The sequence below is a fragment of the Brienomyrus brachyistius genome, chromosome 1, assembly GCF_023856365.1.
Source record: "Brienomyrus brachyistius isolate T26 chromosome 1, BBRACH_0.4, whole genome shotgun sequence".
Taxonomy (NCBI): domain Eukaryota; kingdom Metazoa; phylum Chordata; class Actinopteri; order Osteoglossiformes; family Mormyridae; genus Brienomyrus; species Brienomyrus brachyistius.
In genome coordinates this window covers 49,344,022-49,368,742 of record NC_064533.1, presented here as the reverse complement: position 1 = coordinate 49,368,742, position 24,721 = coordinate 49,344,022, and the positions used below count along the sequence as shown (strand labels likewise).

General features: G+C 47.9%; 1 protein-coding gene across 2 annotated transcripts in view; it reads left to right on the top strand.

Annotated features, from left to right (window-relative positions):
- lrp2a (low density lipoprotein receptor-related protein 2a) overlaps positions 1-24,721 on the top strand; it is a 62,072-nt gene that overhangs the window by 29,947 nt on the left and 7,404 nt on the right. For both annotated transcript variants that reach the window (XM_048986116.1, XM_048986022.1), the window contains 30 exons: positions 27-240; positions 1,126-1,365; positions 1,445-1,633; positions 2,659-3,579; positions 3,837-4,002; positions 4,162-4,320; positions 4,397-4,686; positions 5,210-5,410; positions 5,880-6,122; positions 6,938-7,063; positions 7,140-7,259; positions 8,080-8,211; positions 9,832-10,033; positions 10,914-11,209; positions 12,163-12,829; positions 14,297-14,467; positions 14,551-14,774; positions 14,879-15,056; positions 15,615-15,811; positions 16,127-16,372; positions 16,514-16,642; positions 18,803-18,922; positions 20,567-20,683; positions 20,865-20,981; positions 21,316-21,453; positions 21,779-21,901; positions 22,112-22,240; positions 23,497-23,628; positions 23,720-23,851; positions 24,402-24,545. In XM_048986116.1, the coding sequence (XP_048842073.1) occupies positions 27-240; positions 1,126-1,365; positions 1,445-1,633; positions 2,659-3,579; positions 3,837-4,002; positions 4,162-4,320; positions 4,397-4,686; positions 5,210-5,410; positions 5,880-6,122; positions 6,938-7,063; positions 7,140-7,259; positions 8,080-8,211; positions 9,832-10,033; positions 10,914-11,209; positions 12,163-12,829; positions 14,297-14,467; positions 14,551-14,774; positions 14,879-15,056; positions 15,615-15,811; positions 16,127-16,372; positions 16,514-16,642; positions 18,803-18,922; positions 20,567-20,683; positions 20,865-20,981; positions 21,316-21,453; positions 21,779-21,901; positions 22,112-22,240; positions 23,497-23,628; positions 23,720-23,851; positions 24,402-24,545 (6,463 nt within the window). The remainder of the gene's footprint in view (positions 1-26; positions 241-1,125; positions 1,366-1,444; positions 1,634-2,658; positions 3,580-3,836; positions 4,003-4,161; positions 4,321-4,396; positions 4,687-5,209; positions 5,411-5,879; positions 6,123-6,937; positions 7,064-7,139; positions 7,260-8,079; positions 8,212-9,831; positions 10,034-10,913; positions 11,210-12,162; positions 12,830-14,296; positions 14,468-14,550; positions 14,775-14,878; positions 15,057-15,614; positions 15,812-16,126; positions 16,373-16,513; positions 16,643-18,802; positions 18,923-20,566; positions 20,684-20,864; positions 20,982-21,315; positions 21,454-21,778; positions 21,902-22,111; positions 22,241-23,496; positions 23,629-23,719; positions 23,852-24,401; positions 24,546-24,721) is intronic.

Sequence of the window (24,721 nt, the reverse complement as noted above, 5' to 3'; positions counted from 1 at the left end):
TGTGTGATCGCCGTGAAACCCTTCAGATCGAGCGAGGCGACTCAGATGGTACCAACCGCATCGCTATCGTGACCGGCCTGTCCCACCCATGGGGGGTGGCAGTGCACGGGGGCTTCCTGTACTTCACCGACAGGGACTACGAGGTGATCGAGCGCGTGGACAAAGACACCGGCGCCAACCGGGTGGTGCTTCGGGACAACGTGTCTGGACTCAGGGTCCTCAAGGTGCACTACAGAGAGAGTATGTATCCAAGCAGGAATGGACTTCTAAACACATGTTCCAGTCAGGGTTCTTAGGGGTTCCTGAGCCTTTCCCAGACAGCATAGGATACAGGGCTGGAGAACACTCTGGACAGGATGCCAAGCCGTTGTAGGGCACATACACTACAAGCAGTTTAGAGACACTAGTTCACCTAACTGAATACCTTTGGACTGTGGGACGAATCCCATACAGCACTAGCAGAGCATTCAATCTGCAAACATAGAATGGAGGCGGGATTTAGACCCCTAACATTACAGGCGTGAGGCACCAATGCTATCCACAGAGCCACCCTTTATAACTGCATAGTGTGGTTTATGTTTGTTTACATACAGCTCTGTTTGCCTTTGTTAACTGACGTTTGGATTTAGGTATTGCCCTAAATAGTTGGCCATAGCAGATGCTTTACCTAATAACTAAGTCATTGCATGATGAAGCCTTGTCATTGGTGACTGGTGTCTTTGATCCTTTCAGTAATTATCTGGGGTTAGATTTTTTTTTCTTGGTCAGATGCGCGAAAGGGATCTTTGTGTCATGACCTTCAGGCAGAGGAATGACACCTCAACAGCAAGTGAATGAGGCTTGCGATTCATTAATTTGGGATCTGCAAGTGGAAGTTGTCTATCTGCACACATAGCGTGCATAGCACCAGGGCCCAGGCCTTAGGTGATTAACTGGGATTTTGCAATCCTGGCTGGGCAACAGCAATTAGACCTTCTGCCTTATGAATCCTCAGCTGTGAGTTGTTCAGAATCGATGACTATGGTATATAAGGAAGATGAGCTCTGATTGATCTGATCTGATCTGATTGATCAAATCACTAATAGGAGGAAGCAGCTAACCCTTTGCCTTGACTGTAATCCCCAGCCTCTGCAGGCACCTCCAACGGCTGCAGTGACAACTTGGGGATTTGTCAGCACCTGTGCCTGCCACGCCCTGGCAATCTGTACACCTGTGCCTGTGCCACTGGCTTCAAGCTCAACCCTGACAGCAGGACCTGCTCGCCCTACCAGTCCTACGTGGTCATCTCCATGCTCTCCGCTCTGAAGGGCTTCAGCCTGGAGGGGGTCGACCACTCCGAGGCCATGGTCCCCGTAGCAGGGAGAGGTGAGTCTGCCACACTGGAAACACCCCCTGCCTGCCAGTCCCTCTCTATTGACTCAACGCTCTGCATTTCACCCCTCAGGTCGCAATGTCCTGCACGTAGATGTCCACATGCAGTCGGGCTTCCTCTACTGGTGCGACTTCAGCAGTACCGTGGCGTCACAGAACGCGATTCGCCGGATCAAGCCTGACGGCTCAGGGTTCCGTAGCATAGTCACTTCTGGCATCGGCCGGAACGGCATCCGAGGCATCGCGGTAGACTGGGCTGCAGGTGGGCAGCCGGACCACTTTGGGTTTGATTAACCACCTTGTTCCTTATTGGATCAGGTGATAGTAAAAAGTTTGTTGATAGTATCTTGCTGGATCATTACTCTTTGGTCAGTGCAAATAGTTCAATCTCTCAGCAGTAATGAGATAGATATATATATATATATATATATATATATATATATATATATATATATATATGTTAAAGGTTCTTTTTAGAGAATAGGGCTTAGAAAATAAGAAATTAAAGAACTAGTGGTTGAGCAATAGGGGTTTTCCAGTGGCCAATGCAGTTTTCAAATGAGTAACAGAAACGGTTTAACTTTAAATATTTATTTAACGTTAATAACATACAAGGACAAAAATTAACTTTACATAGTAAGCACCCTTTAAACAAGGGCATGCAGCTTTTTAACGAGTAATACAAAAAAAAATAAAAACATTAATTTCATGATTACATAGACCACAATATAATGCTGACAAAGTGAGTACAGCCATCACTATATCGGCCATGTACTGTAGTCTGATTAATCAGCCATTAAATGCTTAAAAATCTCTTTTAAAAATCTTTAAAGATTTTTAAAAATCTAAAAAAAAATTTCTGGCCAATCCACATTGGAGGCTGTCATACAGCAACAGGAACCTTGAACCATACTCCGATAAGTAATGTGGGTCTCATACCTCAATATGTATTTTGATTTATTTTTATTTGGAATCATGGCTGAAGAGCAGGTACATTGGTCAGACTGGCATTTAACAACGATGAAGTTTTTTTGCTCTTGTTCAAATGGATAACGTGAGATTATGGCTGGCAGGCTATAAACATACAGTTTGGTCGTCACTCCTACAGAAACTCGCATGATTCAGATTTAATCATTCTTTTCTATTAGCTGAGTCATGTCAGCTTAACAATGATAGCATGTTTTTTCAGGCAAATATACAGAAAGCCTTGTTAATTGCTAAGTATTTTCTTGTTTTGTGATTGTTATACTGTTCTGTTATATTAAATTACTTCATTGTATCTCACAGGGAACCTCTATTTCACGAATGCCTTCTTAACGGAGACCTACGTGGAGGTGATTCGTCTGAACACCACCTTCCGGCGAGTGCTCCTGAAGACCACCGTTGACATGCCCCGCCACATTGTGGTAGACCCCAAGAGCAGATACCTCTTCTGGGCAGACTATGGACAGAACCCCAAGATCGAGCGGGCTTTCTTGGACGGGACAAACAGGACCGTCCTGGTCTCCTCTGGGATCATCACTCCACGAGGCCTTGCTCTGGATTACCAGAACGGATACATCTACTGGGTGGATGACTCTCTGGACATGATCGCCAGGGTACGTCCCGAGGGTGGAGAACCAGAGATGGTACGGTATGGGAGCCGGTACCCCACCCCTTATGGCATCACCGTCTTTGAGAATAGCATCATCTGGGTGGACAGGAACCTCAAGAAAGTCTTCCAGGCCAGCAAAGAGCCGGGTAACAATGAACTTCCAGCTGTCATCAGGGATAATATTAACATGTTGAGGGATGTGACCATCTTTGACCAGCGTACCCAGCCCCACGCGGCCCAGGAGCTCAACAACAACCCGTGCCTCGTGGCCAACGGCGGCTGTGCCCACCTCTGCTTCGCCATCCCCGGAAGCCAGACCAGGAGGTGCGTCTGTGCCTTCGGGAGCCTGGCGCGCGACAATGCCACCTGCGTGGTGTCTAGAGACGACTACCTCATTTACACCACAGAGAGCACTGTACGCAGCCTTCGCCTGGACCCTGAGGACCACTCTTTGCCTTTCCCCGTGGTCAACGTGCTCCGAACTTCAGTGGCCCTGGACTTTGACCGCACAGACAATCGGATCTACTTCTCACAGAGTTCTGGGGCAGGAATCAGCAAGATTAGCTACATCAGCCTTTCATCTCCCACCACCACCCCCACGATAGTGGCTTCGGGTAGGAGGCCTTGCATCATGCTGTACAAAATTACACAACTCATTTCAGTGCTTTCAGTAAGATGAGATCACAAGTCCGCTTATCAAACTAATATATTGCTTGTAGAATTGTATACTTGTGTTGGAACCTAAATCAGCACTGTGCAGAAACACATTCAAGGAAGATTAAAGTGCGAGTCTGATTTCTGAAAGGGCTGAGGTCATTGCTCACGTCATTCTGAAGATCAGTCACGATTAGCTCTGTTGTTTTTGTTGAAGATCTGGGCTCTCCAGACGGTTTGGCCTACGACTGGATCCATAAGAGGATTTACTACAGCGACTACGTCAACCAGACCATCAGCTCCATGGCTATCGACGGGTCCCAGCGTACTATTATTGCTCGGGTTCCCAGACCACGGGCCATAATGTTGGACCCCTGTCGGGGGTGAGGCTGAGTCGGCGATACACTACCTCTCTAGTTATTTTATATCTATGTTTTGATTTAAATGTTTGGATCTGGAAATCTTTACATATCAACTCTGATTAGAGCCTGACAAGAGTGCTTTTTTCTATGGAATTCCTTCCCTTCTCTCACTATGACCAGGTACATGTACTGGACGGACTGGGGGACCAATGCAAAAATCGAACGGGCCACTCTAGGGGGAAACTTCAGGACCGACATCGTAAACACCAGCCTGGTGTGGCCCAACGGGCTCACTTTAGACTACGAGGAGCAGAGGCTCTACTGGGCAGATGCCAGCTTGTAAGGAAATCCTCGAATGCCTTGAGCAGAGCGTGTGGTGAGTAGGTGGTCACGAAATGCCTCCACACTTCCTCAGGCAGAAGATTGAAAGGTCCATGCTGACGGGCGCCAACCGTGAGGTGATCGTGGGCACGGCCGTCTACCCGTTCGCCATGACCCTGTATGGCCAGCATATCTACTGGACGGACTGGAACACGCGCAGTATCTACCGTGCCAACAAGCACGATGGCTCGGACCAGCGTGTGATGGTCCAGAACCTTCCGTCTCGCCCTATGGACGTACACGTGCTGGCCAGTAGCAAGCAGCAGCAGTGTGGCAGCCCCTGCGAGCAGTTCAATGGCGGTTGCAGCCATATCTGCACTCCCGGTACTGCCACCCAATATCCCACAATGTCATTCTTTCTTTTATGATTGGTGTGTCAATTGAGAGCAATTGAGGGCTTGGGATGGAGTGTGGCCTTGCAGCTTAGGAGTATGTAGTGGTGTCCAGAGGGTTGCTGGTTTGAATCATATAGCTGGTAGAATAATTTCCGTTGGGCCCTTGAGCAAAACCCTAATCTCCAAATCTGCTCCAGGGCCAATAGATAAATGACTGACCCTGTGCTTTACTCACACATATATATATATGTCTCATAGGAGAGCATGATGGGAAATGTAGTTGGGCTGTACAAAAGCATATCCTCTGTCCTCATGACCCATATAATTATGCAGTGTTTGGAGATGGATATGATCTTTTTATCGTCAGTATGGTGGTTCCCAGGGAAGGCTTGTCATCTTTGCCTTGTTAGATTTGTGGAATTCAGTGTGGCCACTAGCACTGTAGACGTGTTCCCCATCATTACAGGTATTTATGGTTCTGCTCCACGTCTGACGGCCAGTTTTCTGTGCAGGTCCCCAGGGCGCGGAGTGCGGCTGCCCCTCCGAGGGCCGCTGGTACTTGGCTGACAACAAGTACTGTATCCATGACAACGGCACCCGCTGCCAGCCGGGCCAGTTCACCTGCATGAATGGCCGATGCATCCGCGCGCAGTGGAAGTGTGACAATGACAATGACTGCGGTGACGGCAGTGACGAGCTGGAGCGAGTCTGTGGTACGGGGCTGCAGAAGCGAGTGTCTGTCTTCCTGTGCTCTAGCGCCCCCCCCTTGTGACTGTCCACAGAGTGACCAGCATTGCGGTTTCCTCTTGCTGCGCTAATGCTGACTGATGCGTTGCTAACACATGCCCGCTAACACCAGATCTGTGATTTTTCTTTTCTCTGCGCCCAATCTTTTTCAGGACCCATGCGTGATTTGACTCCTTTTGGTGTGTATTACTGTGTTTCCCTAAACTAATAATCTAACGACGCCTCTTTTTTTAATTGGTCCTCATTAACTAAATACTAAACTGTGAAAAATGCGCTTGTTTCTTGCATGCAGTCCCGCAAATGGCTGTGTTTATTGCCCTGTCAGGTAACGCAGCGTATCCATCTATTTCTGTGACATGGCTGGCCGTACTCTGAGTCGCATCGCAGTAAAAGGGCGCATATCCTTACTGATGCATGGCTCTTCTCGCAATACAGCCTTCCACACCTGTGAGCCAACTGTGTTCACCTGCGGCAACGGGCGCTGTGTGCCCTACCACTACCGCTGCGACCACTACAACGACTGCGGGGATGGGAGCGACGAGGTCGACTGCCTCTTCCGGCCCTGCGACCCCACCAGCGAGTTCACCTGCAACAACGGACGCTGCATCGCCAGGGAGTACGTCTGCAATGGCATCAACAACTGCTTTGATAACGGCACATCTGACGAAAGAGGATGCGGTAAGCGCATAGCCTGCCTCTCTCGCCTTATGTCTGATGCTATGGAATCTTCTGCTTGATACTGTAAGCTCAGGTTTCTGATAACTATACCAGAAATTTGTCCTTCTCAACTTAGCCTGCTAAAGTCTTACTCGTGATTTTCAACCGCCAAGCTTAACAGGTGGATTTATAAATTGAGTGCATTGTTGTTGCTTTGTGCATTTTCTGTTTTTGTGTTTCTTTTCTTCATATATAAAGTGTATAAAGTAGGTGGGGGCTCATGCAATCACTGAGCATCTGTAATCATAACTGTTCAGCTGCAATTTCAGTGATACTGGAGGTAAAATAAAAGATTTGGATCAGACAGTGATACTTATGCACCGTGACTGTGAAGCAAATATAACAACATCACTTTTAGTTTTTCTCATTTGGTATTTAAATATTTAGTGCATGACAGTCCTGTGGTTCGTAAGCATATATATGCACCTGAGATCCAGTTAAGCTGCCACTCTGTTAAGTCCCATTGTAACATAATGAGGTCAGGTAAGGCTGCAAGATGACATCATATTTAGCGACATGCTTTCTTCCACCTCAAATAGAAAAATATATATTTTAAAAAACAGCTCTTTTCCTGGATCTCAGGAGAATGTTATGTTATGCAGTATTTCAGAATTACTTGGAATAAACCATGTGATCTTGCACAGGTTCAATAGTCAGAGTGTGGATGGATGGATTGATGGATGGATGAATGGATGGAATAAAGGATGGAGCATTGTTGTGGTGACTCCTGTCAGTTTCTCTAACCCTAACCTCCCCCGATATTCCCTGACGGCTAGCCGATCGTACCTGCCAGCCGGAACACACCAAGTGCCAGACCACCAATATCTGCATCCCGCGTTCGTACCTTTGTGACGGTGACAACGACTGCGGGGACATGAGCGACGAGAGCCCCACGCATTGCGGTGAGCAGCGGTGGAGGTACGCCCACGGCTCCGGCATGCGTGCATCAAGTTAAACCTACCTCCTCCCCCCTCGCAGCCACGTCCACCTGCGCCGAGAACGAGTTCCGCTGCTCCAGTGGCCGCTGCATCCCGGGCCACTGGTACTGCGACGAGGGCACTGACTGCGCCGATGGCTCGGACGAGCCCTCCACCTGCCGTGAGTGCCGTACCTCCGCACGGCTCCCGTCCACTGTGCTCTCAGAAGACCTCATTTCTCTGCCACGGCAGCTACACTGATTTTATCGCGAATCTCTTGCCTCACATTAGCAGAATTCTAGAATCACCTAGAATTCCGACATCTGTCTGTTTTTGTAATGGCTTGCCAACGTAAGGTTAAGGTGAGATCACACCCCTTCTCCGGAAGCAGAAGGGCCGACACGAGATCCATCACGGAGCAATTCAGACACACGGATCCACCCAGACTGAAGCTGGAGTTCTTAGTGCATCCCCCTCCTGTACTGAAAGAACAGGGAGACACAATGGAGCTGGATGGAAATGAAAGTTAAAACCCAAGAGGTGTGAGACCAGCTACCCTAGCCTCTGCGCCCCCTACCTGTCATCAGAGGGGCCTTACTCTGGCCCAGCATTAAAGAATGATTCCCAAATCAGATCACCAGCAACAACATCAACAACCTGTGTGTCAGAGGCAGCTGAAGAAGCCGCAGTAACCAATCTGTCACCATCCCGGTTATGACACTGTAGCTTCCCAACTGGGTGTTCCAGGGTGTCAGAGCCCAGCACACCCCCCTGCTGTGTGCCGCATTCCTTCTGTGATGTTTCCCACCCACCTCCAATGTTTCCGTGGAGTGCTGTGACCTGGAATGTACTGGTACCATTCCCGGCTTTTTTTGGGTATCGCCCTGGTGGAACTTATTTTTCCAGATTATCGGTGGTAGAGCGATTCTCTGTAATTATTTTTTTGTGCTGTTATAAAACTGCTGATCCAACAATTTAAGGCAAGCTTCTTTCGCGCCCAGGGTCTCTGGTGCGGACATGCAACGCTGACCAGTTCCGCTGCGATGATGGCAGGTGCATCGCCTCCTCCTGGATCTGCGATGGTGATAACGACTGCGGGGACATGAGTGACGAGGACCAGAGGCACAATTGCGGTGAGGCCTGCCCCCCCCCCCCAACTTACTCACTCCACAGGAGAGGGGGTGGCCATCTCTAGCTCTCAGCCAAAGATGGAGTCACTCACATTCCTGATTTCCTATCGCCTCACTTGCTACTTTGTAGACCCCTCACCCCCCCCTCCCTCCCACTCGCCCCCTCCCCCCCTCCCCCCCTCCCCAAATCAGGAGTCTTACGTCAGCCCCCCCCCGTACAATAAGTATCTCGCAGGAGATGACCTGGACATGCTGGTGACCCCCTCGGCTGTATCTAGAGAATGGCGCTCAGTCAGGCCATATTGATATGGTAATGCGGGGAGGTTCATTGTTTGTGTCCCGTCAGGGAATGGGCTTGGCAACACGGCCAGGAATCCAGAGACTGAGTCTCTCAGCTGCCGGTCTGGAACAGCGAGATTTCAGGAAACGGTTACAGTTTTACAGACATCCCACCTTTCCCACAAATCGGCACTGGTAAAATTATCCAGCATGAACTTTCGAACCACTGCACTCTCGCCTCAGCCAGTCATAGTGCTGGGCAGTAATCCGGTTTTAAAGTCCCGTACGGAATGAAGTCTTAACATACTGCCATACCGTAGCACAGTTGAAATGATATAATATTGTTCACTGATAGAGTGTGTTGAGAAGGGACTCCCGTTAACTTTTAACTCTTACCCTTATTACTAACAGTTATAACTTCATAATGCAATAATTCTCCATACATAACTGTTCAGCATTATAGAGTTTATAGCAACTGTTTTAGTCTGTGCCTGAAATTCTGAATGACGTGTAATATAATTATGTCTGCAATTAAATGCATGTCGGTAAAGCGAAATCCCTAATATTATGGATTTATGTATCGATTAAGTACTCATATTGTCACCAAACTAAATTACGGTCATACTAATAAAATATGTTTGTATAGGTGGTTATAATCGATAAACCATGTCACTATCTGGCTAAATATAGATTATTAATCTAATAAAACATGTCAGTGAAACAATTCTAATCATGGGCATCGTTGCACGAGTGTTTTAAGCCGAGCCCCAAGTATTTTAGTCTAGATGCCAATCATCCTTCAAAAACAAAAAAGTCAAGGTTTAGGAAATCTTTACGTACATTTAGCCCCTGCGCTACTCTATTAGCTAGAAACTCCCCTGATTTTTATCGAGTTAATTAACGGTTATAATCAATTAAAAATGTCGCTATTGAGTTGACTATACATTAATAATGTAATAAAACATGTTGGTTGAACCATAATGAAAGATGTCGGTTAAATCATCACGCTTAAGGTAAATTTATTTTTTATAACTATTAATAAAAACACACCTTTTTAAAACATTTGTAAACATATTTTATTGATGTATACACCTGCTGCTGTAAGGGTAACCTTATATATGTATATATAAAATATCACATCCGCCTCCCTGAAACCACTATGCATGAGGAGGAATGTCTGGATTAATATATATTCTGTGTGCAGTTTGCTGTAGAGCAAGACCCGTTCGCAGAAGTCAGCGATTGGAAAATGAAAGTTCTGAAGTCATGTGATAAAGGGGGGCGTGGCTCCCTGTCTGACCGTCTGTTGCTTTGTTTTGATTTTTTTTTTTTTGCTGCTGCCAGCAAACCGCAGCTGCCTGGCCTCAGAGTTCACATGTGTGAACAACCGGCCGCCGCAGAGGAAGTGCATCCCCCGTGACTGGGTGTGCGACGGCGACGCCGACTGCTCCGACGCCTACGACGAGCACCAGAACTGCACGCGCCGGTCGTGCTCCACCAGCGAGTACACCTGCGCAAACGGCCTTTGCATACGCGGCGCGTACAGGTGAGCGCTGCTGATCCCCCGATGCTGAGGTGGGGGGGTAGCACTGCAGCCTCACAAAGCTTGCACTCTTTAGAGCTTGCATTCTCTTCCAGTACCTCTGTGGGATTCCTTCCAGCTATGGCTGGGCAATTAATCGAATTTCAATTTCAATTACCATTTGAGCTACCAACAATTATCAAAAAATAATTCGGGATGAAGACAATGCCACGTTTCGCAATGATGCTTCCTTTAAGTCTTGTGTTATAAATCCAGTGCACCCCTTTCCAGTTGCTTTTTATTCATTTCTCCATTGAATTATATTTAGAGTTCAAGGAAATCCACTGTTAAAAAAGGCATTTTAAAAACGTTCAATAAATGAATGATATTCCTATAATCCTGTTGAATAATCACAATCTCAGTAGTCACCAAAAATAATCGTGACTATGATTTTTGCCAAAATCGAACAACCCTACTTCCAGCATCTTCTGACGGACCATACCTTTTGAATGAAGGGGCGTCCTTGTTGTGAACACATGCTTTGTGATGGCGTTCTATCTGGGGTGTCTCCGGCCTCATTCACGTGATCCCTGAGATAGGATCCAAGCCCTTCGAGGCCGAAGTGAAGCTATTATGAAAAATGGATGGATGAAGCTACTTTTGTAGGAAGGGCAAGGGAAGTGACCACAGGAACAGATTAGTATGGAACATGAGCTCAAAAATATTGTATTTAAAGCTAACTGTACTAAAGCTTATATTAAGTGTGTATATTGATAGAAATCATTTTGTGATTTTAATTTTATGATCTTTTATCAAAATTCTAGTCTATGGGTACGCCTGTTGACTATTTGTAGATAAAGCCCTCTGGTGGTCATATGTTGGTAATTACCACACCATCCTCCAGGTGTGACCGTCGCAACGACTGCGGAGACGGCAGCGACGAGCAGGGCTGCACCTACTTGCCGTGTCAACAACACCAGTTCACGTGCCAGAATGGCCGCTGCGTGTCCCGGGACTTTGTGTGCGACGGGGACAATGACTGTGGCGATGAGTCGGATGAGCTGGACCACCTGTGCCATACGCTGCCCCCTACTTGTCCGCCTGGGAACTACAGATGTGATAACGGGAACTGCGTGGCAGACACCAAGGTGTGCGACAGGAACAACGACTGTTCTGACGGCAGCGATGAAAAAGGCTGTGGTAAGTACCCTCTCTCCTGTGTCGTGTTTGCTGATTTGCCCTCTAGAACCCAAACATATAACCATGAGAACCATTAGTACCACTGTGCTGGGACACATTTACCCTTTTACTTGTTGTAATACGCTGAGGGACACACTTATTTACACGCTGATGTGCTCCTGAGAGACACCAAAACTGTGTCTTTAAGTCTCCTATGGCCCGATAATTCTCTTCTAAGCAAATATATCTCCTCCTGAGATCCAGCAATTCATTTTTGTCCTCTGTAGACATAATTTCTGTTCTTGTATGTATCTCTCTTACTATATACGCCGCTCTGTTAAATCCTGTTGCTCCTTAAAGATGACAGTTACAGCTTTAACCTGACGTCACATGTGAGGTATGCTTTTTGCCAATTTATGTTACAAAAAGAAAAAAACAGTTTTTCTGTGGACCTCCAAAGGTCATTGTTAGCTCTGTGCCCCTTGACTCCTCATGGATTGTGGATTCGAATCCCTGCCTTTGTGGTTTTTAGGGAGTAACAGTCCATAGATTGTTGTAGTGTTTGAGCATTTTGCCCCCCGCCTCATTGCCTCCATTTCGAGGGATAGATTCCTGGCTCACTACAGCCCTTGACAGTCATTTATGGGAAACGGATAGTTATTGATGGACACACACTCATAAAATATCCTTTCATGGAGGTTTGTGTTGCTCACCGGATTAGGATGCTATACCTGGGATTGGAACATTGTCGGCTTCAATCCTTTGAGCAAAGCCTTTTATTCTGTTTTCTTAAATGTACATCGCTTTGGATAGAAGCTTATGCTAAATACATGAAGATGTAACGTAAATTGATTCTATATATATACATCTATAAAAGTTAGGCAGATACACATGCAAAGTGTGTTTGTGCGATGCTAGTATCCATCACGTGTGGCGAATCCCATTAAGAATCCCGCTTCCATCCTCGGCTGCAGGCATCAACGAATGCACGGACCCCTCCATGCACCACTGTGACCACAACTGCACGGACACGCCCACCAGCTTCACCTGCACCTGCCTGCCGGGCTACAGGCTCATGTCGGATGGCACAACGTGCGACGACGTCAACGAGTGCGCAGAGACGCCTGCCGTGTGCAGCCAGGTGTGCGAGAACACCGTGGGCTCGCACGTTTGCAAATGCGCCCCAGGTTACCTGCGAGAACCCGACGGCCGGAGCTGCCGACAGAACAGCAACGTCGCCCCCTACCTGTTGTTCAGCAACCGCTACTACCTGCGCAACCTATCGGCTGACGGCGAGGCCTACTCGCTCATCCTGCAAGGCCTCACCAATGTGGTGGCACTAGACTTCGACCGTGTGGACAAACGTCTCTACTGGATCGACGTGGCACGCAGGACGGCCGAGCGAATGTTCTTCAACGGCACGGGCAGGGAGACTGTGCTAACCGGCCTGGCTCACAGCGAGGGCCTCGCCGTCGACTGGGTGGCTAGGAAACTCTACTGGGTGGACAGCTTTCTAGATTGTCTCCAAGTGTCTGAGTTGGACGGACGCTTTGTGAAGAAGCTGGCCGAGCACTGCGTGGACGCCAACAACACGTACTGCTTCGAAAATCCCCGGGGGATTGTGGTCCATCCTAAGTATGGGTAGGTTCCTTCAAAGTCTGTAGTCGCCTTCTACACATGTGTGCTATTTATAGCCAGGAGGACTAAAAGTCTTTTAGAAAACCTTACAAGTGGTTTTTCAGTCAGGTTCGTATCACAGCGCTAGGGTTGCACGATTCTGAAAAAAATATGAATCGTGATTCGTTTGCTTGGAATTGAGATCACGACTCTCTGTAACAGATTTTTTTTTCTTAAACTTAGATGTTTATTTCACTTATTAAACTGCAAAAGGAAACACTACGAAACATGGCAGTGCCAAACACACAAATGATTGATCCAGAACCGACATATCAACCTCAGACCGCAGAAAGGAAACGCTCAATTGATCATTCAGTTAGCGTAACCGAAACAGCCATAGCAAAAGTTCCAGTACCAAAAGTGCCAGTGGGGAACTTTTTTGGTACTTCGGTACTTTGGGGTGGGATCTGAAATGCTTTCTTTGTCGAACGGTTATTCAAATAGCCTCTGAAACACAATACAACCGGCGTCTTGAAAAAAGTCGCAAACTCAGAAAAGTACGAAACAAGGCAATAATAATAATAATAATAATAATAATAATAATAATAATAATAATGGATGCGTGGATGATTGGAGTGACCCAAGCATTAACTGCAGTCTGTTCTGAAGAATAAGAGAGGTTATGTACCTGCTGTGGCGGAGAAGTGCCCTTTAAAGACAATGCAGGATTGTGGCGTGCTTGAGACTCTCTGGGGAAAAGTATAAACGCTTGTTTTGATCCATCTGATGTAATACAATCCAGAATAACAGAAATTTAGAAATGGGATCGCATAGAGGTGTGAATCGAGATCGCGTTTTTTTAAGATGAATTGTGCCGCCCTACACAGCACTACTGAATTCTCAAACTTGATTGTTCAAAAGGGTATTGAATAATTTTCTATAACCGCACACATAGTGCCAGCGAGGCGATTCACAGCAGTAAATCAATGCACAGTTGTAATTTTTCATTCAAACTAATTTTACTTCAAATTCCAAACAGGGCACTTTAATGAAAGACGAACGAAAATGTGCAATCATTATTGGACGTAAAGTAGTCATACTGATATTACGTTTCTTCAGCTTGTAAACTTGTCTGTAGGTACAAAACTGTAAGCAAAACGTGTAGCAATCATGGTATAAGCAGTTAATGCACTCAAAGCCTTGCATTGTAAGTTTTTTAATGCACTCCACAGGGGCTGCATATAGTATAATACCAGCTTGTTATGCTTTAACCCTTACTTTATAATATTGGACTGGAAAGCAATAATCTACACCCCCTGAAAGTTGTAATTCCAGCTTTTATTGACCTTTTTTCTCCTATAAGAAGCAAATTAATAATTTGTAAAAATGTATATGATGTATAACGTTCAATCCAGATCCCTCATGAGTTTGGTCATTTTCAGCTCTGAGCAGATATTTACCCAGATAAGAGTGAGGCCATTTGTTTTCTAGATATGTTTACTGGACAGACTGGGGCGAGAGGGCTTTCATTGGCCGAGTTGGGATGGATGGGAACAACAAGTCTGCCATCATCACCACCAAGATGGAGTGGCCCAATGGGATCACGATCGATTACACCAATGACAGGCTCTACTGGTCAGACGCCCACCTCAACTACATTGAGTAAGACCTCCTCCAAAATATGGCCTTTGTGACGGGCCTTTGAGTACGAAATGCAGCGAAAACCCAGCTTCCTCTCTCCACAGGTACTCGGACCTGGAGGGCCGCCACCGACACACTGTCTACGATGGAGTCCTGCCCCACCCATTCGCCCTGACTGTTTTTGAAGACACTGTCTACTGGACCGACTGGAACACGCGGACTGTGGAGAAGGGGAACAAATACGATGGATCGGGCCGCACAGCACTGGTGAACACGACGCACAGGCCCTTTGACATCCATGTGTGCCACCCCTACCGGCAGCCAACTGGTGAGAGCCTGAGGGTACCGTCCAATCGGCTACCTCCTTCGACTCTGGGATTCTTAAAGGGACAGTACTCCAGCAAGGTGTGTGACTCAATCCTCCTCCTACAGTGTCCAACCCATGTGCGGTGAACAACGGAGGCTGTTCGCACCTGTGCCTGATCCGGGCCGGAGGCCAAGGTCACACCTGCGAGTGTCCCGACCACTTCCTGACCATGCAGGTGGGGAATGTGGCCCGCTGCCTGGCCATGTGTTCCAGCACGCAGTACAGATGCGTCGATAATGAGAGGTGAGTCGCGAGGCTTCATTTCCGATCTCACAGTGACTGGGGTCTCGGAGATGATTGGAGAGGAGGTGTTTCCGGCACTGGCTGTGAGGCAATCATGACTTGTTGTGTAAATTAGAATAATGCAAAGATCCTGTAATCTTTTAATGGTAGCATTAGCAACCTTGTATTTAGCATGTTCATGCCAATCATATTGAGTATGAACGGCCCATTTAGAAACAAGGCAAGGACATGCTGTGAAGCAGGGATTCTCAACCTTTCCGACCACAAGGCCTAGCTGTTGATCAATACAGAGTGTTGGTGGCCCACCTGGGGGGTGGAGGGGGTGATTTTTTTTTAGCTAGCAATTGGGTTCCTGCGGTTGCCCATTACAGACCATCACGTACCTATTGTAGATCATACAGAACTCCAAATGAAGGATGTTTCCATGATGCCATCCCTTGTTACAGCACATGAGTACTAATCTCATAACAGTCACTTACACAGCATAATGAAGCCCTGTAATCTCAGTGTTGCCGCCCTGGTGGTCCATACACAATTCCCCCTCCTGTACTTCTGCAGATGCATCCCCATTTCGTGGAAGTGTGATGGTCAGCGGGACTGCAGGGATGGTTCGGATGAACCCTCCACCTGCCCCGCACGCCACTGCCAACTGGGCCAGTTCCAGTGCAATGACGGCAACTGCACCAGTCATAACTTTCTGTGCAACGCAGTCCAGGACTGCCACGACGGCTCAGATGAGGACCCCGTACTGTGTGGTGTGTGTCTACTTTTTAGTGGGGGATTGCGTTAAAGATTTGCAGCTTTTACCAAAGGGCTGCTGGTGTCAGTTCTAGCAAGGATTTTGCTGTTGGACCTTTCTAAGGGGTAACGCTGGGCAGGAGAATCTGACGTTGGAAGGGGAGCATTTTTGTTTTTTGGAATCATTTTGAAATAGTTTAAAAAAGGTGAAAAATCAGACAGGTGTTTTGGTTGCAGTATCAGGGGAACACAATGATTATTATTAATTATAATTTGGAATAAAACTGTTTGCCTAAGCGACCACAACAACAGCATGTCCACTCTGCATGCAGCAACGCACCAGTGTGAAACATACCAGTGGCAGTGTGCCAACAAGCGCTGCATCCCCGAAGCGTGGCAGTGTGACAATGAGAACGACTGCGGTGACGACTCCGATGAGGACCCCTCCCACTGCGCCAGCCGCACGTGCCGCCCGGGCCAGTTCAGGTGCCGGAACGGGCGGTGTATCCCCCAGACGTGGAAGTGCGACGTGGACGACGACTGCGGGGACAACTCGGACGAGCCGCATGACGAATGCAGTGAGTGGTGGGCCGGGTGGGGGTGTTCTTGACCAATCACATGGGGCCTTAGACTCTAAAGAATTAGCTACGCTCATGCTAATAGCGCTTGGTAGCATTTCATGCTAACAGTTCATGCTAAGCCGCTGATTTACCTTGCAGTGGGCCCAGCATATCGTTGTGACAACCATACCGAGTTTGCCTGTCGGACCAACTACCGTTGCGTGCCTCTGTGGGCTGTGTGCAACGGGCACGATGACTGCCGAGACCAGAGTGATGAGCAGGGCTGTGGTGAGTCCGTGCCTTTGAGGGAACCGGAAAACAGACCCGGTATCTGTTCACTGGCATCTATCAATTTCCTTTCTCCCTCATTCACACACACAGGTTTGTAAGTACACTGAACAAAAATATAAACGCAACACTTTTGTTTTTGCTCCCATTTTTCATGAGATGGACTTAAAGATCTACAATTCATTCCAGATACACAATATTACCATTTCTCTCAAACATTTCTCACAAATCAGTCTAAATGTGTGATAGTGAGCACTTCTGCTTTGCTGAGATAATCCATCCCACCTCACAGGTGTGCCACATCAAGATGCTGATCTGACATCATGGGTAGTGCACAGGTGTACCTTATGCTGCCCACAATAAAAGGCCACCCTGGAATGTGCAGTTTTGTCTCACAGCAAAATGCCACAGATGCCACAAGCATTGAGGGAGCGTGCAATTGGCATGCGGACAGCAGGAATGTCAACCAGATCTGTTGCTCGTGCATTGAATGTTCATTTCTCAACCATAAGCCGTCTCCAAAGGCGTTTCAGAGAATATGGCAGTACATCCAACCGGCCTCACAACCGCAGACCACGTGTAACCACACCAGCCCAGGACCTCCACATCCAGCAGGTTCACCTCCAAGATCGTCTGAGACCAGCCACTCAGACAGATAATGCACGGCCCCATGTTGCAAGGATCTGTACACAGTTCTTGGAAGCTGAAAATGTCCCAGTTCTTGCATGGCCAGCATACTCACCGGACATGTCACCCGTTGAGCATGTTTGGGATGTGCTTGACCGGCGTATACGACAGCATGTACCAGTTCCCACTAATATCCAACAACTTCGCACAGCCATTGAAGAGGAGTGGACCAACATTCCACAGGCCACAATTGACAATCTGATAAACTCTATGCGAAGAAGATGTGTTGCATTGCATGAGGCAAATGGTGGTCACACCAGATACTGACCGGTTCTGAGTCCCCAGACCCCCAATAAAGCAAAAAACTGCACATTCCAGGGTGGCCTTTTATTGTGGGCAGTATAAGGTACACCTGTGCACTACCCATGATGTCAGATCAGCATCTTGATGTGGCACACCTGTGAGGTGGGATGGATTATCTCAGCAAAGCAGAAGTGCTCACTATCACACATTTAGACTGATTTGTGAGAAATGTTTGAGAGAAATGGTAATATTGTGTATCTGGAATGAATTGTAGGTCTTTAAGTCCATCTCATGAAAAATGGGAGCAGAAACAAGAGTGTTGCGTTTATATTTTTGTTCAGTATATATCTTTGTGGGGACTCTCTATTCATTTCTATGGGGAAAACTCTAATCCCAACCTTACAACCTTAACCGCTACCCAGCCCTAACCTCAGCCATAAGTAACCAAACTAAATACGAGACTTCTCGCATTTTTAGTTTTTTATGCTGCCGTTTTTATGTTAGTGTGTGAAGGAGAATTCTGGGATGGCAGCTACTACGGAATGAATGCAAATTAAACAATGAACGACTTCAGATGAATGAAAGTGGTAAGCTCACCACAAGCAGAGCTGCCCTGTTTACGGTTTACAGCCCGCGATTCCGATGGCATGCGAACCCCGAGCTCGTATCTGAGACCCTCCTCCCCCACGGCGGGGATTAGCAGTGACCCCCGCTTCATTAGCACCACCCCGGGATGGAGCGGAGATCCACGGCTAGTAGCCGGTCCATAAGAATGCAGGATGACGGTGTGCTGGGGGCACCGGGGGGGGGGGGGGGGGGGGGGTCATCCCAACCTACCAGGCTGCCAGTATCTCACCCGTGTGCCAAACAAGTCAGCACTATTCCGCAAGCCTCCCCCTCCGCCAGTAACCTCTGGCATCGCTCAGGATGCCCCCCCCATAATTCCCTGCTGCTCTGGGTGATAATCACAGCTTTAATTAAGGGGAGGGGCTGGATGTTTTTGAGGTTTCGTGTTCTGTACTTTACTCACTACTCTGTACTATGTAAGCAGGTATTTTCTGTGTGAGGCAAAAGATAGAGATTTATGAAAACGCATGGGATCCTCACTTCAATGAAAACGAATGAGAACACAGTATCCTAGCGTCGCCCCCTGGTGTGAGGAATGCATTTTACAAGTGCGTGTCCCTCTACACGCGTGTCTGTACTCACTGTGCACCCGCCCATCTTCAGCGGAGCTGACCTGCAACCCCAGGGGAGATTTCCGCTGCGACAACCACCACTGCATTCCCCTGCGCTGGAAATGCGATGGGGACAATGACTGCGGCGACGGCTCAGACGAGCGCAGCTGCAGTAAGTCCCGCCGCCAAACTGGTACAAGGTCAAGAGGCCATGACCTCCTGACCTCGCTGCTGGCCGCGGTCTCACACCCAAGCAAGCTGCATTAACCAAGAAACCAACAAAAAACAGTCAACGTCAGCCAAGTCAGGAAGCTGCTCTCTGCATTCTCACCCAGACAGACTTTAATCATTAAAAGCGAGAGGCTTCTTGTTTTAAAGGACATCAGTAATGAGTAACCATGCTCTCCCGGACCTTGGGTTTATACAAAATTTCTTCTAATAAAGGATGCAGCCACCTGAAACAAAGAATTTAAATATTCACTGAGAAACTTACCGCTGATGATAGGCATCAGTTAAGGAAAGTTGTAAATGAAATTACTGAAAAATCAGAAATTAGATTAGATTTTTTATTTAGTTTACATCCAATTAAATGCATTTGGCATCTAACCAGTCACAAATATATTATATACAAATGCGATAAATGCAATTAATTATGAATGAATTATTGCCATCTGTCCGACGGGAAGCTAGTCTAGGTGAGAAGGTTTGGAAATGATTATTTTGGTGATTGTGACCAAAATATAATACAAGGATAATGGAGACTGAGAGAATGTGAAATTGTGTGAATTCTGTGAGAATTTGGCCTTAAGGTCACTGCACATACGCGACTGATCACGCTGTACTGCCATGCTCAGCAGGAGACTTTGCGTTTCCCGTTGTCCGACGCGAAGCTAGACTAGGTGAGAAGGTTTAGCGTGACTTGTCTCCTACCCCCACGCTGCTCGGCATTAAGTGCTTGTTTTTCGAAGTGGCTCGTCTCCAGTGCTTCGAGGGAGGTGGCGAAGGAGTCGGGCACCTTTTCACCGGGGAATGTAAGGAAGTCTGTAAGCCTGCAGCCCGACGACGGCAGTTGCGGGACCTCGTGCGATAACGGGCGGCCCGGAATAAATCACCCTCTCGCTCCCTGCGCTGTGCCTGGACTTTTACTGCCTGCTGCTCTGGCCCTATCTGTCCATGTAATTCACAGAGATAACGCCGCTAATGAATTATATGAACTCAGCAGGGAAATATGGCCAGGGGGGGCAATACACTGTTTGCTCTCAGGATTGATGGGAATCATTTATTCAGTTGTTTCTCGCCGCATGCTGGATTCCTCTATAATGGTTATACAGGTGTTCAGGTCGGTAATGGTGATTCTTCAGGTGAATGCAGATGCTGGAGTCGTGGTGAGTGATTACTGATTGAAACCTGCTTAAATGTGGTTAAAAAGCAATAAAGTAAGAGACTCACTCGGTGAGGGAAAAAGGGCAGAAGCAGAGTGAGGAGTGATCTGCCTTCACTGATAAATGTCAGTGGTGAGAGTTATAAAAGCTAGTGGGAGAGCAATGTAGGTTATTTATTTATTTATGTATCAGATGCTTTTATCCAAAGTGACATACAGTTGTGAAAGAGGGTCAGGCAGTACCTGGAACATTTGGGAGTTAAGGGCCTTGTGCACGGGGCCCAATAGTGAAATCACTGTGCCGGCCTTTGGGAGGATTTGAACCAGCAACCTTCCAATCACTTACACAGTGTCCTAACCTGCTGAAACACACATAGGGTCATAGGGTCCCATTTAGGCCGTAACCCTTCAAATTTGTACCCCATTTGCTCTCAGGCCCCCGCTCCTGCACAGAGAGCGAATTCCGCTGCGACAACTTACACTGCATTCCCGGCCGGTGGGTGTGCGACCATGACAACGACTGCGGGGACAACTCTGACGAGAGGGACTGTGGTAAGTGGAGATCCCGTGGGCAAAGCCCAGTTTAAGATCCTCCCACGATTGCACGATCCTGAGCAGAGGATGAGTAGAGTAAGCTTTTGTGCGTCATTGTGTGACCTCCTGCTTGTGCATTCGAGGGTTAAAAATAAATTGAATCAAACAATGAATCACATACGCCGATGCTGTACTGCAGAACTCCGGACATGTAACCCGGGATACTTCCAGTGCAACAGCGGCCACTGCATTGCACAGCGCTTCCGATGCGATGGTAACGCTGACTGCATGGACTACTCTGACGAGGCAGCATGTCGTGAGTGTCGCCATGTCGCCGATCGTAGCCATCAACGGACGCGTCATTTCCGTCACGTGACACCTGAAGTTTAGCTAGAAATTCTGGGCACCGTGACCAAATGTCACGTTGACCCCCTCGTTAGGGTTGCCTCGTTCAGTGTGAAGAAATACAGGATGATAAAATTTGCTGACTAGGAGGGCCGTTGCTTACTGCGATAAGGGACCCTCAAGGGCCCCTGTGAAGTGCAGGGTTTCCATGGCCTATTAGTATCCCTGTGAGACGCAACAAATATTGCATCATATTTGCTAATTACATAGTGAGAGGACACTGTCTGTCCGTCTCCTCCCTGCAGCAACCCGGTACCCCAACGGGACGTACTGCCCCCCATTCCTCTTCGAGTGCAGGAACCACGTGTGCCTGCAGTCCCACTGGAAATGCGACGGGGACAACGACTGCGGCGACGGCTCGGACGAGGAGCTCCACCTCTGCCGTAGGACAGCCCCATCACGCCCGCCATTTTACTAAGCTTCCTTCATGAGCTACTACAGCAATTTAAACAAGAAAGTATTGCATATATTAGCAACTGGACAGATGTCATGCGATAGCGTTCTTACAGATAAATGCTTTAGTGAATTTCATAGAAAATATGTTTCGTTTACAAATATAGTTCTTTTTTTTGTTGTCGTTTGAATGGTTGCTTTGTGTTTAAGATCAAAAATATAGCAAAAAGTATGGATTGTACAGATGAAATTACTAGTTCTAGTTTGTGGTGTAATTAAGGTTAACCTTCTTTGCCCCCCCCCCCCCCCCCCCAGTGGATATTCCCTGCAACCCCCCCTTCCGGTTCCGCTGTGATAACAACCGCTGCATATACAGCCACGAGCTGTGCAACACGTTGGATGACTGCGGTGACGGCACCGACGAGAGGCCGGAACACTGTACGCATGGGCCAATCAGCCGCTCCCCTGCCGTCTGTGGGCGGGTTTCCTTTAAGGGACATTCTGTCTGGCATGCGAATCAGGCGGATGGCTACCTCATACCTTTAAACAAACATCTTTGATCTTGAATACTTGTCCAAATTGTTCTCCATCAGAAGGGAAATTTGGCTTTTCCTGGTGACATACCCCCATCTGCCTGTGTGCCCCCAGGCCAGGCCCCCACCCACGGGCCCTGCTCAGTGGAGGAGTTCAAATGCAGCAACAGGAACTGCATTCTCCTGCACTACGTATGTGACGACTTCGATGACTGCGGAGACCAGTCCGATGAGCTCGGCTGCAGTGAGTAACGCTTTCGCAAAGGCACCGTTCAGGCTATTGGCTAAAAGCGAAAACAAACGCATCATCTTTGCCACAGAACGTGAGAATGTAATGTGGAGAATATGGCACGTGGTGTGGCGTGACTCGCCCGGGGCAGGACAGCCGTGTCACGTGGGGACTGGGAATTGAATGCGGAGTTAGGAGTGGAGACAGGTGTAACAAAGGCAGCCGGAAATGAGAGATTGTAGTTTCAGTGTAAGAACAGGGCGGAAACAGACCTTTGGTCACGAAAAGACTGTGGCTGAGGGCAGGATTGGGGTGTCAGAGAATAACTGAGAATTAAGCAAACTAAGAACTCTGGGCATGGAGGGGGTCACTTTCCCAGGGACTTAAGTCAGGTGACAGTCACATCTCACAGGTCTAAAAATCAAGATTACACAGACAAACATAATAAGAACAACATGTATCCTACATACTTTAAGCTTTCAGCTGTAATACATTAGTGATGTAGTAGTGGATAGGTATGCGTGTAATGCAGATAGAAACACGTGTAATTTATTCGGACCTACGGAGTAACTGAACGGAGACATTTTGTCACGAAATAAAATGGAGCCTAAAGGTAACACTTCAAACGACGTCTGGAAAAAATGAAGCAATCTGTTGCATACTAAGAACAACGGCACCTTGTCACGCCACAACCCTAAAGGGCACAGAATGTTTTTGAGAGCACAAACAAACTTAATGTGGTGCGTGCGTGAGTCATTTTAATAAAGGAGATGACAGCTCTTTTAAAATGGAAGTTGCTGTGTTTATTAACAGCCACTTACAGCGGCACAAACAGGGAGACCAACAATTTATTCAACACCAGTTACATACTAATGAAACAGGCACATTCCACAAAAAAAAAATTATACAATTAGGACAATTATTATTTACAACATAAGCACACAAATACACATATTAATTTATACTATTTACAGATACGGGCTGTGTGGTGCAAAGCATGCTGGTAGCTGCATAATTAGTTCTGCTGATCAAACAATCATGTCAGCCAATCGTATACAGTGATTTATAAGTTTGCTACAGGTGATCATCGCTCATGCAACATTGAATTCGATTGGTTTCGTTTGAAGTGTGCAGCTACTTTGCGAGACCTGATTTTGGTCATTTTTGAAAAATCTGCAGTTACTGTGTTTGGCCTTTGTGGGGCAGTATTGTCACAGGTTATAGCCACACTTATGCCTTGCAATAGTTTGTCGCATGGGGTCCTTTCTCAGACAGGGGCAGCAGCCGCTCCTGCAGCGAAAACCTCTGCGAGCACAACTGCACCAACTTGGCAGAAGGAGGCTTCATCTGTTCCTGCAGACCCGGCTACAGGCCCAGCCAGACCGACAGGAACAGCTGCGAGGGTGAGCCCTTCCTCCCGCCACCGGTGCCGACCCGATCTGTCCACCGGGCACGGCGCCGTGACCCACTGTGACCCCTACATTCTGCTCCCAGACGTGAACGAGTGCGAGGTCTTCGGCAGCTGCCCGCAAGATTGCAGGAACTCCAAGGGAGGATACGAGTGTCTGTGTTCACAGGGCTTCCGCTCCGTCGGGGAGGAGCATGGGGCGGAATGCGCCGCCGAGGGTGAGCACCCGGGGGGGGGGGGGGTCAGTGATTCAGCTATGGTTGGGATAAAAAATTCTGGCAGGGGGGCACGAGGAACAGGATTGAGAATCATTGGTTTGGGGTGTGTTTGTTGGAGGGGGGTTGGTGTTTGGGACGGTGAAGTAGCACGGTGGCTAGCTGTGTTGCCCCCTCCCTCTGGGACCGGGGTGTGAGTCTCGGCCCCAGCTATATGCCTGTATCTTCTCCTGTGTTTCTTTGGGGTTCTCCAGTCCCTGCTCCCTCTCCACGGTCCAAAAAGAAACTAAGATGAATTGGATTTGCCTAAATAGTCCTTGTGTGTGAATGGTGCTCTGCATTGGCTGGGTGCCTGCATGGGACAGGTGGGCATGGAAAATGGGTGGGTGGCATTATGTGAGGGGCACCATTGGGCATCACAGTCGCCTCAGACTTCACCCAGGTCGTCATGTCTGCCAGAAACACCACTGTAAACAATAATCTATGTTTTCCATGCAATTCAGTATTATAATCCCCTATCGTTCCCCAAAACCTTTCCCACTCCCTCCCCAAGGCAACCCCCCGGCACTCCTGCTGCCGGACAACGTGCGCATCCGCCGCTTCAACCTTTCCTCGGAGCAGTTCTCAGACTACGTGGAGAACAGCGAGCACATCCAGGCCCTGGACTACTTATGGGATCCCGAGAACACTGGCCTCAGTAAGACAGCCTGTCTGCGACAGCCTCACTTGGACCCAGCTGCTCTGCATCCTAGCAATAGGCTAATTAAGCTTCAGGATCTATTTGCTGTATTTTTTGATCCCAGCAGATGGCGCTATTGCCTTGCTTCGGCGCTTGCTTTCAGCCTTTTTATGAACAAAATGTTGAATAGTCGG